Raw genomic sequence first — 20,098 nt, 5'->3', positions numbered from 1 at the left:
CTCTATAGCGGCCTGCCAGCTCTCAGGAATTTGCCCTGACATTCCAGGCGGAGAGGTCTGCGGGTGTGATTTTACACGAGTGAATGTGTCGGGTGGCAAGGGTGAACACAACATTCCCTGTGCACTCGTGCCGTCAATTCGTTGTCAAAAGTCCACTGTGGCTTTTGTCCTCGTGAAGATTTAGAGTCCTGCATTGGTTAAAAGTGTCTTTGTCAAGTTTAGCCTCTTTTGCAGTGATATTATTCTCTGATTTTCCATAGATGTCTCCAGCGGAGTTGCTACAATCTGGCATAAGGAATTTTCCTGTTATCTTGTGAGATTGGCTATTTTATGATTTCTGCCAGTAAAAGATGGGTTTTCTAGTTTTGTAAGCTTTATGGTTTTAAGAAGGGGGTCCAACTCCAGTCCTGGAGAGCTACCGTCCTCTAACCTTTAGATGCATCCTTCACAGGCCATAAAGGTGAGGGAAATAAGCCGTTCGATTTGGGTGTGTTGGAGCAGGCACCCCTAACAAGACAGTAACTGCTTTATTAATGAGTTTTGGTATGCACACAGTGGTGGCTGGTGATAACTGTGGCATTACAACCCAGCAATAAACTCTTTTTGAATATAAATCCCTCCACGTTTACTTGCTTGCTGCTAAGTCTGGTCAGCCGGTTCGAATTCCTTTAGCTGCTTTTTTCCCTCCTCCAGGACAAACCTCATGAAATGATTATTTTGAAAGTAAAAGAACACATTTTCTTTCACTGTTGCCTCTTTCGCCTGTCATGTCGTTGTTGTGTGACTCCTCCATTGGCATTTATATGCATGAGTGACATTCGCATCGGCATGTGTGAGCTACCTGGGGTGTTACTTTGATTGACAGGAGCAATTAATGAATCTGATTGGCTGAAGAAGGGCACTGATTGGCCACTGGACACGACGCTCAGAGTCCTGCATGAAGTCACATTGAAGTCAAAAGTTAAAAAACATACATACACACTCCTCACCATGCAAATATTCGTATTTGAGCTTACACACACGCGAAAAAAAAAAAAAAAAACCAAATAAACCCAAAATGGAATGGGAATGCTGAAAAATTAAAAGTGAGACTATAAAAAATATTAAATAAATACTAAAAAAAGAGCAAATACATATGATAATTATTTTTTATTTCGTAATTTGTTTACAGTGTCTACACTGTTTCTGCTGCAGATTTGATGGGCTGGCCCCATAGCGCCACCTATTGACATGCCTGTACTTCGGACAGATTTTTTTAAACTAATGAACAAAGAAAAAATAAAAATAATAAAGACATTTTTTTTTTCAAGATTATTTCTCTCCTAAAGCTTTTTGGGACAGTGTTCCTTCTGAACCAGATTTTGTACTAAAGTCATGGAAATACAATGTTCCCCTTTGTCTAAATTAAAGGTAAATGTGAAAAAAACTATTGGAGTGTTTAAGATAAGAGACCTTGTGAAGAGGTTGAAGCGAATTACGTACCAGACTTTACTTAAAATCCATAGACCACACTTCCCAAACTGTTTAATTTCAGATTTAAGTTGATATTTAATGTAAATAAACTCAATCATGCAGCAATCAGTCTCACAGTTCCAATCATTAAGAAAGAGGCTTTTTAAAATATTTGTCTATAAAGTGTTAGACAACAAATTGAAACGTGCATTGTCTTAGAAATTCAAAAAAGTTAGAAGTACTGCAAAAACAACTGCAGTAACACTTTCTTTATCTTCTCAGTGCTTTGCGGCTCTTCCGCTCAACACGTGTATTTATCGAAACAAGCATAAACGACTGTCATGCTTGCTGTTTTAACAAGAAGCTGATACCGCATCTATCAAGGAAATCCATCTGCAAGGTACCCAACTAAAATGATTAAAAAAATACGACAAAACTCAACAGCAAAACAGGAGGAAGAAACGGGGAGCTTCCGAAGTGAAAGAGAGACAGCTTCAGAGAGTGGAGAAAGAGAACAGATGCTCAGAATGTGGCGTGGTCGATAAAAGCGATGGAGTTACTCTTCTGCACTCTCGGGTTTCCCAAGTTGACCTCTACGAGTGCTGATCACGTTCTGCCGCAGAAGACACACACACACACACACGCACACACTAGAACGACACACGGAGCGACGCAGACATGCACACAAATCTCCCCAGCTCGGCAGCTTCCCATCCACATGCATGCTCGCTCAGAGGTGTGGCTGAAGCATGCGCGCAGGAAAATGAGATGGGTCGTTTAAGTTGGGATCAGAGCCAGAAGTCTCAAGGAGAGAAGAGAAAGTGTGACAAAGAGAGGCGGGGGAGGGAGGTGGGGGGGGCTTTCAAGACAGATTAAACACCATTCTTCAACATCATTCTTTTCTCTTCTTCGCTTCTTTTAAGCGATTATTGCGGAGTACGTTCTGGGCTTGTCAGGCTTTGTTGGGTGGGTGCAGCTTATAAAAGAGAGGCCCCTCCTTTCCCTTACGGTAAGACAGTAAAGTGCAGTGTTGAAACACCAACACCTGTTTGCACGAGTCTGCAGGCAGCGGGAGGCACAAGTCGAACTCAGGTGTGGCTGAACTGAACGTATTCACACGCTCCCCTCGCATCCAAAGGCGGCCAGGCGTGGGTACAAGACAACAGGTTCATTCTATATAATTACATGTCAGACAACAGACGCAGGAGTGGATTTCCTGTTACAAGTCGTTATCAGATGAAGCCGGGAGGAAAATTCTTGTAATGTGACTAACAATCAGAAGCAACCAAATAAAACATATTGATTAAGGGTTTTGTTACTGTTATGGCTGGGTTGCAGCTGTGAATTTAAAAGCGCTTCACTTTGCCGTGTTAAAATATTTAATGACAAGCTTGTTATCTGACAAAGGAGGCACCTGTAGTCTGAACTGATTGCCTCCAGGGGATTCGTGGCCTCCTTTTTTTTTTAAATGTTTAAAGCTCTGGGTGGTGTGAGACTACTGTCTAGGCCCACAAACAAAAAAAAAATAGAAGGTTGGACCCCATTTTGCCTTCATGTTTGCTGAACATCCCTGATTGCCAGTCCCCGTCTGAACACTATAGGCGTTCTATAGGATTGAGATCTTGTGACCTGAGAGGTTATTGGAGTACAGCGATCTGATTTCTATGTTTTTGGAACCAGTTTTAGATGGTTTGAGCTTTGTGACGTGGTGAACCATCCTGCTAGAAGTAGAAGATAGGATACAGGATAGGAGCCATTGATACAAGCCTGAATGGGTTCCCAATGTTTACACCAAATTCTGACCCAGGCAATATTTCTACAATACAATTTTGTTTAATTTTGAAAGGACTTCGTCAACTGTAGCCCCAGTTTCCTGTTTGCAGCTGATAGGAGAGCAGCTTTGCAGCTTCAGCCAATCGCCTTCTAGATTTGATGTGGTATTCTGTATACCTCGTTTGGACATATTCCATTGGAATTTATGAAGTTGCATTGATAAATAAAGATGATTATTAGAATTAATAATTTTGGAAACAAGCTGTAATCCAGGTATAAAAAAGGTGGAGCAATTCCTCTGGACGGGTTCTGTTAAACTAGGCTGTTTAACAAATTTGCCTAATAAAGTAGCTCTGTACTTTAAATTGATTTACAAAGCATATTTTACGTCAGATCAAGCTTCACATTTTCTACATTGCTGAATTACACAAACGTATGATGAAGCTGAGCTTAACTGATTTATGTGCTGTTGTGTCAGCTTTCAAAAAAATCACCATGTCTCCGATCTGGACACCAGACAGGATCATAATGGATGTATTGGAATAAAACATGCAAACCTGTAATCAGGAAGGTTAAATAGTCAATGTGTTATGTGACTTAAAAATAGGATAAATTAACACAAAACTAACTTACTAAAAGGCTAAAAGCTGATAGGAGCAAGCAGCACAAATGCAGAAGATAAAAGGGAGAGAACTGGAGGATGAAGAAAGAAGATGGGGAGGGGACATTTGTCCTGGACAAAGGACATTTATGTCAATGGATGGTGTCCTGTTTCGTGAGTATATATGTCTTCTAGAGGGTAAAAGATATCTGGGGTGTGGCAGGGCAGCCATGGAGATGATGGTGATAGTGATGCATCTGTTTGTCTTGTACTGAAGATGGTTAGATGGAACTTGATATGTTGTAATAAAAAAATAGATTTTTTTTCTACTACAACTGCGTCTTTTTAAAAACTAGGAACACTTGATTTGTCTGCAGTATCATAGGTATCGGGCGATGTTAGTCAATGTTTATATATATATATAAATGAGTGTAGATATAATATTAATATAATTTAATATAATATAACACCTAAATTCATGCTGGATTTTGCCCCAAAATTTCATACTGGTGCTTCTCTGTTTTAATCTCGTTCATTTACAGGTAAATTTGTATATCAGAGTTGAGACTGGAATGAATAAGAACACAGATTTTAAGGGAATATAGATCTAACCGAATAGAGACAACTGCAAGTCGGTTTCACAGCTTTATGGTTAGTATGCATAAAATACTAACCTAGTGTAAGTTTGTCCCTCTGGCGACAAATTCAAATGACAGCAGTGTTGTGCACGTGCATGGGAGTAGAAGAAAATCATTTGTCACTAAGACTGCACAGGTCTTTTGTTTAGAGGTGTAATGTCTTCTGAGGTAAGAAAGTTATAAATATTGAAGTTAGCTAGTTTTCTCTCACTAATGCGTCAATGGCGGCGGAGACTCAAAAAAGTAACCAGATGAACGAGTACACACGTTCATGGCCAGAGAATACGACCCAGATTGCTCTCTCATGAACTGCCTAATAGAGGAAACAGCAGTAAAAAGAGGATAAATCATTTTACATGTCTGGCAATCCTAGGGGCATGTATGGGAAAAAATAACATTGAAACTTGTGAAATGTTCCTTTAAGATGTTACTTATATTTTGTCATGGCATCAACTTACAATGTCAGGACATCTCATGGCACTGTATAGAGAAAGTAAAAAAGTTAAACTGAAATAAATCGACATATAGTCTAGTCGAATACATGTCGAGGGAAATTCCGTTCTGTTATAATTTAAACCACAGTAATCAGAAGTCCAATTCAAATCTAGTTACTCAAACCCAGACTCTGCTTGATTAATTCCAGTTTAGTACTTTCTAATTCAAAATTTTAAAACCATTTCAGAGCAGTGGGTTTAAAAGCAGTCAGATACGCTCTGATTAAGTTAAATTCAGATACAAAATCAAATTTCTAATCACAATTAATTACATATTAGTGCAATCCCTTCACATGCAAGCCAGATCCATTGACCTGCTTGTTGGGAGGTGACCACTCTACCCAATAAATCGTAGCTGCTGAGTCATAGCTACTAGAAACCACGAAGCACTGCACTGATCAGCCGTTTACAGATATTTTTAACACTTTGCTCGGGACGTGCCATTTGTCAAACTGTTGTAAATCCTCCACCGTCGAAGCTGGACCTAAAATTAGCGCCGCGCACAGGAAAAAATGAGTGCATAGAAGTTTGGGGACTCTAAAGCCTTTGCTTAATGTTTGTGTAATTCATATTTTCAGCACGGTCAGCTTTCCCAGGTGAGCTGACCGCGCTTGGAGCAGCCATTAACTTATTAAAAATGAGCAGTAGGCAGCTTCACTGACTTTGGACTTCAAAATAAAAATTTGGTGAGGAATTGAATTTAAGAAAGAGAAAACAAATATACTTTTTGTGCCCAAACCTGATGAAAATAAATAGATGTGCAGGACATTGAACACCAACAGAAACTCCCTCAGATCCCAATGTAGTGCAACACATTTCCTCAGCATATTTGGTCAACAAGGTTACTGTAAGACCAGGCAGAGAAAAAAACAGCCTTACAATGGTGGCCATTGCTTAACAAGTAGATAAGTGTTGGTTTTTCCATCAAGCACTTTTCACGTCTTTGGAAATTCCTTTGGCCAAAACCTTGCGGCAGCTCGGAGCTTCAACTTCTTAAATGTTTTCACCTCTTCAGTGAAAAATGGATGCCTGGCACTCAGCAGCTCTCCTGAGGTATTTAAAGGCCTTGGAAGCCAACAGGCTGATTTCCTGTTAATGATGTGAGTAAGTGTAAGTAAGTGACAGGAGAGGATAGGTTTCCATATCCGCGGTGAGCGCGGAGCGAACGCGTCTGCTAATGGTCGGGGCAATGTGGGCAGGACTGGATGGACGAACTTGCTCTTACGTACTGTCAATGGTTCCCCTGGGATTCAGGAGAAATGACCGTGATGTGGGATCTGATGTGTGCGGCGGGGCGTGTGCATGTTCAGTTCTTCAGCGTGAGACGGTATCTATATTTGCAGTGGATAGGAGCTGAAAGAGAAAGAGGAGCGTCGGGCTAGACGATCAGTCTGTCGGACGTGCTCCATCTGCTGCGATTTAAAGAGAAGAAACCTTTGTTCCGGAGGAGTTTACCTCATTTGTCTAAGATCAACAGATAACGCACAACAAAGCTGCAAGTCTCTCAGAAAGCTGAAAAAACATCAGTTTTATGTGTGAAAAATGATCAAGCTGGGACCGTGTCATCTGACACCACTTGACATCCCCTCTATGCGGAAAATCTATTAAAAGCTTCAGTTTCTCTAAATCTTCCTCTCTGAGCAGCTTTCTGCTTTCACTTGCTCATGATTAAGAGGGAGCGAAGCTGTGATTTTAAAATGACATCACACATTAAAACCTGCAGATTTCTTGTAAGGAAGTAGTTCATCATTTTTCTCTCACAGTGAATCACAGTAATACTTTTTCACTGTTTGGGCAACTGGTGCTTTTCCCCAGAATTGTTTCTAGGCAAGAGATACTGGGAAGGTTTGTCAAACCAGCAAAACAACCGCAGAAATATTGCTTACAATTTAGCCAGTCTACCAGAACCACATCACTTATGAGCGCTGTTAAACTTGTGTTGCACGATTCAAAAGTAATGGAGTGGCAGCTGGTGCAACCATCAATGGTTTTAACCACAAGAGCTTTGCACGAATAAGACTAAATCAGAAGGAAAAAAAATGGCCACAGCTTTTTATTTCTGTAACTACTGATAGGCCCTTTTTTACTTTTATTTCTTATAAACCAACAACAAATAAAGAAATATTGAATTAGGTTTTTTCATCCATCTACTACACCACTGTTTCTTGTCCTGCCACGTACATCGGTAGATCTAACAACACATTTTATTTGTTACAGCTTCACGAATTGATGCATGCTTAGTGAAGCATTAACTCCTATCACATCCAAGAAGTACATTTATTGAACTTTTACATGCATGGAGGGTATACAATTAGGTGTGCTTTTGTATAAGCAATAAGGTACTGTTTGCCATTTTTGTTTTTCATCAGTGACAATGCTCTCAACCTTAAAGTTTATTGCTCTGTACACAATTTATGAAAGTTATACATATTGGCTAAATTAGTTTGAAGCAAGACCAGGTCCCCTGCCATGTCAGCCACTTCTCCTCACGCAGGGAATCTTTCAAGATTTGTTTCAGCTCTACTTATTGGATGGTTAATTTAAGGAAAAATGAGCAGAGAATGACAAATAACACCAAGCAGGGGTCTCAAATAACTGCTGATACTAGTAACTAATGGAGCTACTAATGGAGCTACAGCAGGCTGAAATAAAAAGAAAATAAAGAAGGAAACTGTTTTTAGTTTTCCTCAGGCTGCATATATTTGTTGCTACTGTAACGGGCCGCGTTGCAACGTAACAAACTTTCACCAACTTGCATGCTCACTGGATCTCCTAATGTCAAGTGACCATGATATGAAACATAATCCCAAAATTAGATATATGTACTCATTCATTCATTCATTTATTCATTCATTCATTAATATAAATGTATATAATATATGTGCAATGATAAATAAAACTCACAATACAAGACGAGACAACATACTGAGTTCATCAGAATGAAACGGGACAATTTTTGAAATAATTTCAAGAAATCCCAGTTGCGATTAATGTTGACTCCGATGCAGCTCAGCTTACCCCTAGATATCTAGCTATTGGTCATTATAGCGATGGTTTCTGGCTCATTCAGCATCTGAATACCTTTACCTTTAGGCATCACTGTGCGAGCGAAATTAACATATTAGCAAGTCTCTTATAGCCCTGATTTTCCCCAACAAGAAATGGCCTCACATCCGTTGCCTTAAAAATGCAGATGTCTCTCATTATAGCACACAAATGTGGAAGCTGAGGTGCAAAGGCGTCGACTGTCCTTTCGGTATCGTCTTCTCAGGTGCTGCTGATTTAATCATGGTGCTGAAGGTGTCTATACATCCTGCTACTGTAAGCCACAGAGTACGGAAGTATGTATTTGGCAGTGCTTAACTAGTGTTTGTGTCGTGTCTGTCACCATGTTGCAACTTAATGTTTCAACTGGGAACCCGGCAATGCTGCCTAACAAGTAATTCAGCAGTTCTTTGGGCATCTTCTGTTGCAACTTCAAAACAAGCCCAAAGAACCACTTCTCCATGACTGTGCATTGCAGTTGCTCTGAAATGTTTGTGCTGAAATATTGCATTTTCATTTCTTCTAAATTTAGCCACCTTAATTCTTGAGTGTCTGGGAATGAAATGGTAAATGGACTGAATTGATAGAGCGTCTTTCTATTCTTCCCAATGCCTCAAAGCGTTTTACACTTGAGTCACGTTCACCCAATTGTACTCACAAGCGTACAGATATTCATACACAGAAGATCGGTGTGATCATTAGACAGCTTGGGGCTAGGTGCCTTGCCCAGGTACACTGGGCAAGGCACTAGAATTAAATTGCACCCACAACTTTCAGACTGCAACTTACATTACGCTCAAGCTTAATTAGCAGCACTCGGCTGGCTCTTAGTTATTAAGGAAGTTCAAAGCGTGTACTTAATTTTTCAGAATGCTTCAGCATTTTGCCTTAGGTTATTTTCCCCCCTTTTTTTAATCAAAAATTGCTTCTCATTGGATGTTTCCATCCCTGAACCTAAACCACTCTGCCCTGAAAATGATTAAAGTCTACCTAGCATGTGGAATGTCGGTAGGTGTTTGTAGTAGCTGGTTATAGATCAAACAGAGCGCTGAAAGGAGGATAAATATTGGACTGACACTCAACCTTTTAGCAGGTTGCCAAAAGCAGCTAAACAAGTCTGTAATTGGAATGCTTTTTTTGCTAACTGGATTTAGGATGTTTATTAAGCTAAGCCTGTTTGTATCTGGTTGTTCTGTGCAGCAACCGACCCACCACCAGAGGACTCATCCTCTCCTAACGCTAGCTCCCCAGAGCCCCCTGATATTGCCAGCACGCCAGACAACCCCCCACCAGAGGTCCCTATCAACAACAGCACCACCACCAACGGAGACTCCCAACAACTGATCTACCAGGGATTAAATGATAAACTCATCCCCATCTACTGCTCCATCCTGGCAGCGGTCGTCGTGGGTCTTGTGGCCTTCATCATCTTTAAGCGGTGAGTACAAAGTGGTACACATTTCAATAAAAAGTCCAAAACTTTAAAATGTTGCCAAGGCTACTTGGCATAATCTAGAGAGATGGCGCTACTCTGACTCGTCTATCCGAAAGCCAAATGTCAACAGTAGAAGAAGAAAAAGACAGAAGTGTCAATGCTCACTGTTAAATATGAGGCTCACTAGAACGAAACGCACTGCCTTGGCAATTCTACGAGTAGTTTGACTCCATGTCACATACTTCTCTCCACTCTTGTGTTTTGATCTGAGAAGAAGAAGAATTTCCTTGTTTGCGCATGCGCAGTGTGCGAGGTTGGGTGAAATTGGCTCGTAGACGCTTGTAGCTCTGCTTCAGCAGCAGGATGCGCTCACGGTCACCTCACGAGGGCCGACTGAATTTCAAACATGTTTGATTTTCATCCGATCGTCCGATTCCTGATCGGAAGGTGGTCATGAGAGGCTCATCGCCTCTCAAGATCAAGCTGAAACTCTGCCCGATCCAAAAGACTCTGGTACGACTGAAGAATCTGCCCAAAAAGTGCAAAAACTTGTACAGTGTATGCCCGGCTTTACTGAAAAAATAAGCATTGTTGAGGCTGCTGAACCCTACAAGCAAAGCAATATAATAAATCTATGAAGGTTCATGCAGAAAGTTGCTTAAATCAGTCATTTGGTTCCTTTTTTAATCAACTTATTGTAAATCAATGTCATTGCATATCATTCCTCCCAGCAGGTCTTAAACTTTATAACAGCCACTCCTCCCAATAAACTAAATAAATGTATATCATCTCTACTGGTTTTTACATTCTTGTTAGTAGTCTGTTGGTGTTTTCCATGCATCAATATAAATATGTATTTTTTTTCTCACACAATAAATTTGCTCTTTGCTGATGGCATAGCTGAATTTTCCCACTGTGGGACAATAAAGAATAATTCTAATCTATTCTATGTTAAGATATGTTAATGAGCAACATTGCCTGTGATCTTGCGGTTACTGTTATGAATAGAGCTGGAGAACCCGATATCAGCCAGACACAGAGTTTAGTTCTAAAACATTTATAGCAATAATGCATAGTGGATGAAAAGGCATGCAGACAGTAATGGGCAGGAGACCAGAGGGTGGAGCTGACCAGAACAGGCGATGCAGACCGAGGAACCACCAGAACACAAACAACACAAATAAAGCAGAAGAGTCCAGCTAGCTAGGCACACAGAAACTGGTAGAGGCCTGGCAGCAGAGCCCCTGGAGGCAAGACGAGCCGTTCTGGCAGCGAGTGGATGACTGAGGCAGGTATAAGTAGGCAGGTGAACAGGTGAGCAGAGTTGACTCTAATTGGTGCAGCAGGTGGATCTGATTAGGAGCAGATTGGTGGCTGGAAGGAGACTGAGCTGATTGGATGGCGGCTGAGAGGTGACAGGCCGATGCTAGAAAAAGTCCAAAACAAACACAAACATGACATGTTACAGAACCAAATAGAGTTTAAGTGTTTCGTTAAAATATATGTAGATTTAGTTATTCGCTTCAATTTCTGTTGCTATTTGTGATATTACAGATAAATTAGTACTGTTACATAAACCCATTGAATAATTAAATATGATTATTGACATCATAGGATATGATATATGGTCTTGCATTTTTTCCAACACATTTTTATATTTAATGAAATCATCTGCTGCTTCTATTTCAAAGTGACAACAATCTGCTTGTTTTATGGGTCATAGTCCTTTGACCCATTCCTCCGGGAAATGTTGTGTGCACAATATGTTCAGGCATTAATGTTGTATTAGTGTGGTAAGTTTATGCACTCGAGGACAGTTGCTTAAAGAGAAAACAGAATAAACTTCGACTTTCGTTTTTCCATTAATTAATATTATTAATGGTCTTGTTGTATCTCCCTGGAAATTTAAATCTTATTCGTCTTAGAATATAACTACAATTGTTAACAATGTTACACACCAACACAATATTCATTATTATAATCATTCCCCACTCCTTACATGTCCTATTATAAGATTGTATCCTTATTTTAGGTTGCATTTAACACATTTCTGCTGGTTTTTAGAAGGAACCCAGCAGAGAGAAAGGAGAACACAATCAATTCAGCATTTTCTGATGTGGAATCCAGCCTCTGTAGATGATGTCGTGTAAGCATTTACAATCTGGAGAGAAAAGGCTGTGTGGTTGTGCAGTTAGTTTGGGTGGCCTTGTAGCAAGAAGGTCCTGCGTTTGAATCCTTATGTAGCCTTTCTGCAAGTTTACTCTGGCTTTTTCCCCAAACAAAACAAGCTCAAATTTATCATTTTGTTTCCACTTATTCTGATTCAGATGGAACAGCTGTAAGCAGAACAAGCAGGGAGCCAACAACTGCACCACCAACCCGAACCAGACTCCGTCACCGGAGGGCGAGAAGCTCCACAGCGACAGCGGCATTTCTGTGGACAGCCAGAGTCTGCAAGAGCAGCTGGGCCAGACTCAGTCCCAAACTGGTAACTGCGCCTTTGACGTGTTCACTAATGCATGGATATACCTGCACTAAGCCCGCTTCCTATGCGTAAACACATGTAATACTTATCATTATCAAACGACTGCGGTTGGACTGCATGCAGACGTGTTTAAATGCAAAGGTCAGTGTTTGTCTTTCAGTTATTTTAGCGCTCTTCCAAAATGTTCCACCAAGGAAGTGTTAAAATAATTATTTCCCCTCATGAAAGAAACACCCAAGGCTTTCACTGACTCCGTGTTGACAATGACCTTTGAAACTGACTGTAGCAAATCAACAGCCTTGTCAGGACTACAGACCTGACAGGGCTTACAGCGTTTGTTTTCAAGGCTGTGCATAGTGCTGCTGGATTTCCGTAATATCCCAACAAACCAGTTCAAGACAATTTATGACTTTTAAAGCACATCCTCTGCCTTTAAAACATGAAAGGTAGCAAAGGCCATAGCTTTGAAACAGAGATTCCTGTATTGTAATGGGAAAGAACCATCATTCTTAATCAGTGCACAAAGTTCAATTTAAAAATGACTAAATAAAGAGAATGCGGAACATTTTCATCACTTTTATGAACAAGCAAGTAAAACAGCTTTAAGCAAAACTGTTAGATGTCTTGCATGCTCATTTTTTGGCAACAGCCCCTTTGAGCAAGTCGTCATGACTGTTTCCTCAGCTAACAGTGTTTCGATTGTTATTAGGGGATTTTTTCCTCCCTATTTCTGTTAAAAGGGCCTCTAATGCTGAGATTGTCTATGGCTGACCTGAAGGCCCTGTTCTCTTGAGGTCTACCTACATATTTCTATAGATATTAAGGAAATGATTATCACAAAACCGTCAGTGTTGTGCTTAAGAGACGTTTTATTTAAAAAGCCATGCTATGTTTCACCTCAGGGTTTTTCAGCTGAGCTTAAAGCATTCCACCTATGAAATGATCAGCTGGGGAAAAAATATTTTAGACATGTCCTGGTCAGTACTCGATATTGTTTAGAGTTACTTAAGCTTAACCTTTTACCAAAGTGCTATGTACTTAAAATTGGTAGCTTTAAAGCAGAGAGAAGTAAAATATATTCAATCGCAAATGAATTCCTACATGCCGCAGTCTTTCCTATCTAGTTTTATTCACAGCAGGATGTATTTTGTCTAAAATTTATTTACTTAATTAATAAAGATGATCTATTGTTCTGGGGAAATGTCACCTAAAACATAGCTTTATCATTTTGTTTTCTGTTCAAAGCTGCCAACATCTGATCCATCACATTTTCCATCTCCTAATTCTAACCTCTGTATATGTTTATTCACCTGCCTTCTGTTTTTGTCTCTGATGTTTAGTTCAGGGAAACTAAATGAAACCAATCTTAAATAATGCACACACCTTTGCAAGTTTCTGTAAATAGAGAGGTTTGATGTTTTGATGGACACACAGCTCCACCAACAAACAGAGAAACCAATGGTCTGCTCTTAACTTGCCAGTTTCTTCCATTCTGTAACCGTTCAGATTATGTTTTAATATAGATACATTAATAATTGGTTTATAGCAGGGGTGCCCAAGTCCATTCTGATCATGGCAAAAAATCTTTCCAGTTTGCAGATCCCTCAGACTGGAATTCACTGCAGATGCACTTGAAACTGAAGGATTTGGTCTCTGTTAATGTATTTAAGGCCATTTTAAACCAGTTTCTAAATACAATTTCTGTTTGTAATCGTTTTAAGTCATTTTGAACTATATTTTACGTTGCTATTTTTATTTTTCCATTTTATCTTTATTTACCAAAATTGTGTCCTAAATGTGTTTTCATGTCCGCAGTTTTTATTTATTTATCTTCAATTGTCTGTGAGCTGCTGCCATTCATGGCCAGGTCTGTCTTGAAAAGAGATTTTTATCCTCAACGAGATCTACCTGCGTAGATACAGACATGCAGTCCTTGAGAAGACAAACAAGTGGCTTATCACCAGGCCTCTGCAAAGCTGAACGCCTGAATTTTGAAGGGGGGATTCAGACATTTGATTCAGATGTGTTTGACAAGGGATTAATCTGAAGGTTTAAGCATAGCGGCTTGTGAGGACTGGACTTGGGGATCCTTGGCTTAGAGTATACAATGCTAGCCTTGTACAAGAAAATGGAGCATAGTTTTTCTGTGCAAATCCCAAATGCACGACTCAGTGCAGCGGACAACGGTCAAAGACACCAACAACACTATCTTTATTTGAACTTTGTTGAGGACTCTGACATTGTTCAGCGAAATGCTTCTTTGCACATGTCTCCGCTCTAAAACTTGATATTGGATCCCATTCTTTTTTTTGATTCAGTTTGTCCATTGGTTTTTGCAATTAAATCTAAAAAAAAGTAATAAAAATAAAAACTTTCCAAATCTCTCCTTACAGTTGTGACCATCGATGAAGAACCTTGTCTGCTCCTTCCTCTCCACACCAGAGAGAAGGTGGAGAAGCTGCTTTTCCGGAGCAACGAAGGAGACAACAGTGACCACATGCAGGACAGCGACTGGTGCAACCTGGCAGGCCTCCTCGGATACGAGGAGGAGCGGATCGCGACCTTCCAGCAGGAGGAGCATCCCGTCCGAGCGCTGCTGTCCGACTGGGCGAGGAAGGACTGTGCGAGCGTCGACGCGTTGTGCACGGCGCTTCGCAAGATCAACCGCGAAGATGTCGCACAAAGTCTGGTGCTTAGCCCGAGCGTTGCAAAGCCAACGGCTACTTCTGTGGTGTAATCTTTCCCAAAAAAACTTAACACCTGAACCTTAACGTTCAAATATTCCAAATACAGCATCTCACATTATTCCACATAATAACTGCTACAGCTGCTTGACACTATACCTTTATGAGGCAACAGTCACAGAGATTATCTTAGAAATCCCTGAAATTGCATTTATCTAAAGGGAAATGTAATACATTACACAGAACCTAACGATTATTACAAAAAGCAAGTCGGTTTTACCTATTCCAAATCCATCGGTTCATCCAATGGCAATTTCAAAGTTGGAAAGGTAGATTTTATTTTGAATCATGGTGACATTTGGCTTAACTAGCCAAAGTTAGGACAGTCGTGTGCTTTGAACACAAACTTTCTCTTATAGTCTCTTTCAGCTTGATCCCGTCTCTTTATCCCTAAATCTCTATCTCTGTGGCCGTCCCTACTCATTAAGTTGTCTTCTTCTACATCTATGTTACCAAAGAAGCAGAGATGTTGTCAGACCCAACCTGTTCAGTGACATCATTTGAACGTCACTTCAGATTCTTTACATTTATTTGTCAAATGACTTGCCTCTGTTAGTACTGTGTCTGTTTCTTCTACTGGATAACGTTGCCATTCTTCAGAGCGTCTGGATTTGTGCAAATTTTATACCCTTAGAAGGTGCTGATGGACTCGTTTCAAGGAAGCTTTCAAGTCCCCCCCCTTATAGTGTTAGATGAAAACACAAAGCAGCAGTGCATGTGGATATGTTTTTTTTTTCTCCCATCAAGTGCTATACCAAGGGCTAGCTGCAACCTGTTGGTATGTAGGCCCAGGTTATGAACCAATGGAACATGCCTCCAGTATCAGTGTCACAACATTACCCTGGAAATAATAGAAACTCCTGCATACTATATTTACACGGCAAACAAGTAGACACAAATGTAGGCTTAGATTTAGCTGACATACTTACACATCTACAGTCTGTAGCCCTGCATGCATGTACTGTGCTGAACAGTGACACAACAATAGTGTTTGTCTGTACATTTGCATTCAAACTTAACGATGAGAGGACAAATAAAACGTTATACTCTGCCATATGTTTGGCATGGCACACTCTCATGGGGGACCATATGCTGTTTATTGTCAGTATTTGTGGCATTTTGATTTTACTCGGTGTAAAAAGATGTCTAAAGTCTTTATGGTCGCTTTTGTTGGTAATGTGCTATTTTTGCAGGAAATAGCATAGATCGAGAATCCACAAGCTCGGATTAAAAATCTCACACAAACAAGAAAAATAACTTTTTTTAATCCCAGCTGAACTTTCTGTTGGATTGCCTTAATTTTCTCCAAAACGGGTTAGCTTGTTTACTACTGCTAACGAATTGTTCCGACATGTCACCAACTCCAAACAAAACTTTCTCCTCTTTTAATAACACGTGCATTGTCTCACAAATGTGAGTACACCCCTCACATTTTATTGTATCTTCTTATAATATATATACACTTTCATGCTAGTCACTGGAAGCTCAACATGGCACCTCATGGCCTTTTGACAATCGGAAATTCAGAATCGCTGCTCTACATAAAGATGGCCGAGGCTACACGAAGACTGCTGACACCCTGGGACTGAGCTGCAGCACTGTGCCAAAGACAGGTTCTGCCCAGAACAGGACTCACCCGGAAGCGTCATATCCAGATATTGCTGCCAGCATTGCAGCGAGGGTTAGAGGCGAAGGCTGTCAGCCTGTCAATGCTCAGACCATGCGCCACACACTGCATCAAATTGGTCAATTGGTCTGCATGGCGGTTGTCTCAGAAGGAATCCTCTTCAAAAGATGCTTCACAAGAAAACTAAGGACATTGATTACCAGGAGAACCTTGTTTGGTAGCAAGCAAGTGAGGATTACAAGGAGAAGTGGGTCTTTGCCTACAGTCAAGTATGGTGGCTGTGGGGAGCTGTAGTACATTGAGGGAGCCATGAATGCCAGCATGTACTGTGTCATACTGAAGCAGGCATGACCCCCTCTCTTTGAAAACTGGTCCACAGGGCAGTATTCCAACATGATAACATCTCTCATGGGAAGTGTGTTTGTGGTCTAAAGGTGCTGAACTGGCCAAGCTTGCCTCCAGAAACCTAACCATGTTAAAGATCTGTGGAGCAGCCTCAGATTATTGGTAGAGGAGGTGGAGGAGTGGAAGAAGGCTCCAGTGGCAACCTGTGAAGCTCTAGTGAGCTCTTTACCCAAGACAGTTTAGGCAGTGTGGCTCCACAAAAATCAGATACTCTGGGCCTGATCTGGACATTTTCACTTAAGGGCATACTCACTTCTGATGCCAGCGGTTTAGACAACAATGGCTGTGTGTTCAGTTATTTTGAGGGAACAACAAATCTGAAGTTATACAAGCTGTACACTGACTATTTCACATTGTATCAAAGTGTCATATTTTAGGTGTTGCTCCATTAAACAAATCATTGTAAAGATATTTACAAAAATGTCAGGGGTGTACTTGCTTTTGTGAGATGCTGTAGTTGACTAAACACACACAGCTGCAGTCGCCAATACAGTCATTTTTTTCTCCGGCTGATAATTAATCCATATGAAGCAGTTGTGGCTAAAGTGCGGGGTTAACGTTAGCATGTTTCCTCTGTTTTGCTATGACCTGGTAAAAATTCGGTAGTAAATCAATTCATTGTAGTTTCATTTTATAGCTAGCAGACAAAACTTTTATAGCTAGCAGAAAAAAAACGTATTGCGCCTAGTAAACTTTGTGCTTTTGTTTAATGTCACGCAATCTGGAGAGCACTGCGCTTAGCAGATTACGTGACACAGTTTGACTGCGAGGTGCAGCAGCCAAGACGATCTCTCTTTCACTTTAAATCTTATTGTAAACTGTCAGGAACACTTTAATTACTAGGTACAATTTTGTAAACCCTGAAATAGTTGAATGGCTACAACACAAAAACTACACAAACTAATTTTTTGTTGCTAAAATTCTCAGGGAAGTTTATACTCAAATCTCAATCTCTCAACAATTGAATAAATGCACTCTGGAAAGACTAAAGATGCCATTATTCTTGCGGCTGACAATCCTTCAAACGAATGAATTGGACACAGAAACTGGTCAGCGGAAAAGAAAAAAAAAGAGAGGGGAGTTTTGTTTCTTCTTTGTTCGGAACAATGAACGCCGGATAAAAGGCAAGCCAGCTGAGACAAAAGTCACAGGATGTGTGAGAGAAACGGAGAAGTTTCAGATTACTTCAATCAATGCAAAGGTGAAACCCAGGCATATATGTTAATCAGCTTGTTCAGGCGTAAGCATGCAGATATTTCTTTATTATTTTTTATTGTTGTGTTGTAACCTCTTGATTTCAACTGGGAAAATATTTTCTTCATCTCATGTTATATCTTATTTTTGTATACTGTGCTTTTTATTAGGAAGAGCTTGGACCCACATTTTTTGCTCACTGTCTGTATGAGAAAAACAACAGAAGACACAAATGTTAGGGCTAACTCACCCAACTCTCCAACCTGAGCTATTACACTGAAGCACAGTTTGCTATTCTTTACTAGTATACTGAGCATAATACTGTTGTATTACTTTATATGAAGGTATTCTTTCTACTACTAGAACTCTACAAGGTTGTTTGATTCCTAACATGCAATTTTAAATAGTATTACATTTCTGTCTGATTGTAGCACTTAAATGTGTAATCATTCATGTCTTTTATGCATCAGAAGTGCCTGGGAACTCTATCAGGTATATGTTGGTGTTGTACATTTATTGTTTTTAGGAATCTTGAAGAGTAATTATTGTTTTTTAACTTGTAAATATTTTTGTCTTTATCCTTTATTTTAGTTGAGTTAGACCCTTGGAGACGCCACTGTATAGTGTATATGCAAACAGGGCTTACTCTCTTACTCTGAGGTCTTTCTGTGTTTAATGTAAGCAAATAGCAAAAAAAATGGGGTTTTATTTCTAATCAATGACGATCAGGTGTTTTAAGGGTTTGAGGAATAAAGAAGATGAAAATGAAAGTTAGTTCACGACAAACAAAAGAAGCTAGAAGTCGCAAAAGAAATCAGTTGTTTTAGCAGATGTATCTTAGTAGAAGTGGTTTACCATATTTGATTTATAAACACAAAAAGAAGACAAATCCAACTACCCAAAAGCAACATGTTAATCCTGAAACGCTAAATGAGGCTAAATGAGACATTTCTGTGCTTGCTCATTAGTGCCATATAATTAATCTCATTTAAGTTATGAGAGCGGCTGCATACACAACTTTTAGAAAATGCCAATGATGCGTTTGTTAATGCAACTGCAGGGAGGCACGGATGTGAACCCTTCATGCTAATTTAACAAGCTGAAGCTAAGTTGCTAATTTACTCAATTTACTTTCCAAATCAAAAGCTCTGCCTTCTTTTTCCCTTAAATCAATGATTTTGACATCTCATTTGCAGATCAAATTATTTGCAAAAGTTTACAATTCTACTAGCTGCATGCTAATATTCTTACATGTACACTATCATTAGCTATAGCATACAACATTCGCCAAAACTCAACATAATGGAGATTAGCACAGAAGTCACAAAACATTCCCAGACCAAATTATCCTGAAACATTTGCACCAGCAAAAGCAAAGCTTCTATTTATTTTTTATCTTGAGAAGTTTGAGTCCCAGATGAGCTTCAGTGTTACATTAATAATGCACACATTGTTCTACCACGAGGAAAAAGTGTTTTAGTTCTTGAAACATATAGGATCTAATGGACTTCTCAAACCTTGATGCCTCATCCTGATCCTGGGGTTTCTGTGCTTTCTGCATGTACTTTGGTTTATTTATACAAGGTAAATTATGTCAAACAATACAGATTACTTTTTTCTCTCTTTCTTTGCCCAGGATGTTGAAAACAGTTGAAGGTGAATGTGGTGACATTGCACTTGAGACACAAGTTACAGCCTAATTATGCAAAAGGAGTAATAAATATAGGTTGGTGTGAGAGGGTAGGGGTGAAAACTGTGTTTGGGGTGTCCATTTGGGTAAAAGAAATCCCTGATGTCTTAGTAAACAGTGATGGGACTGACAGTAAACCAGGACTGAATTGTACAGAAACACTGAATGTTCCATGTATACTAGTACTTATACTGAATGTGAATTTGCTTTAAGTCCTACAATAGCCAAGCAGTAAATAAAGCTCTTTAATTCAACCATTCTCTTTATTGATTCAGCATCATACAAATGAGTTTATCAAATCATAAACACCCGAGTTGAGCGTGTTGTTGTTGTTCCAATACAGAAAACTGCAGCATTTTTCCAGACCTGTGGGGCATCGTCAAGTATAGGTGGAGTAGTGCGAGATCCCTAACATCCAGCAGCTCCATGATGTTATTATTATTATTACTAATACGTTTATTTGATAGGGACAGAACATAAAAACAAACATTGTTACAATTTGAAGGGCAACTGAT

The 20,098-nt window shown here is 39.8% G+C and overlaps 1 protein-coding gene across 1 annotated transcript in view; it reads left to right on the top strand.

Moving 5' to 3' along the window:
* ngfrb (nerve growth factor receptor b) overlaps positions 1-19,837 on the top strand; it is a 49,818-nt gene extending 29,981 nt beyond the window's left edge. Inside the window, exons 4-6 of the mRNA XM_012881566.3 lie at positions 9,204-9,441; positions 11,766-11,926; positions 14,317-19,837. Of these exons, the coding sequence (XP_012737020.2) occupies positions 9,204-9,441; positions 11,766-11,926; positions 14,317-14,660 (743 nt within the window). The 3' untranslated portion in view covers positions 14,661-19,837. The remainder of the gene's footprint in view (positions 1-9,203; positions 9,442-11,765; positions 11,927-14,316) is intronic.
* Positions 19,838-20,098: the final 261 nt, after the last annotated feature.

The sequence above is a fragment of the Fundulus heteroclitus genome, chromosome 10 (assembly GCF_011125445.2).
Source record: "Fundulus heteroclitus isolate FHET01 chromosome 10, MU-UCD_Fhet_4.1, whole genome shotgun sequence".
NCBI classification, from domain to species: domain Eukaryota; kingdom Metazoa; phylum Chordata; class Actinopteri; order Cyprinodontiformes; family Fundulidae; genus Fundulus; species Fundulus heteroclitus.
Note: the sequence above shows the minus strand (reverse complement) of the source record. Positions and strands in the feature narration are given on the sequence as shown.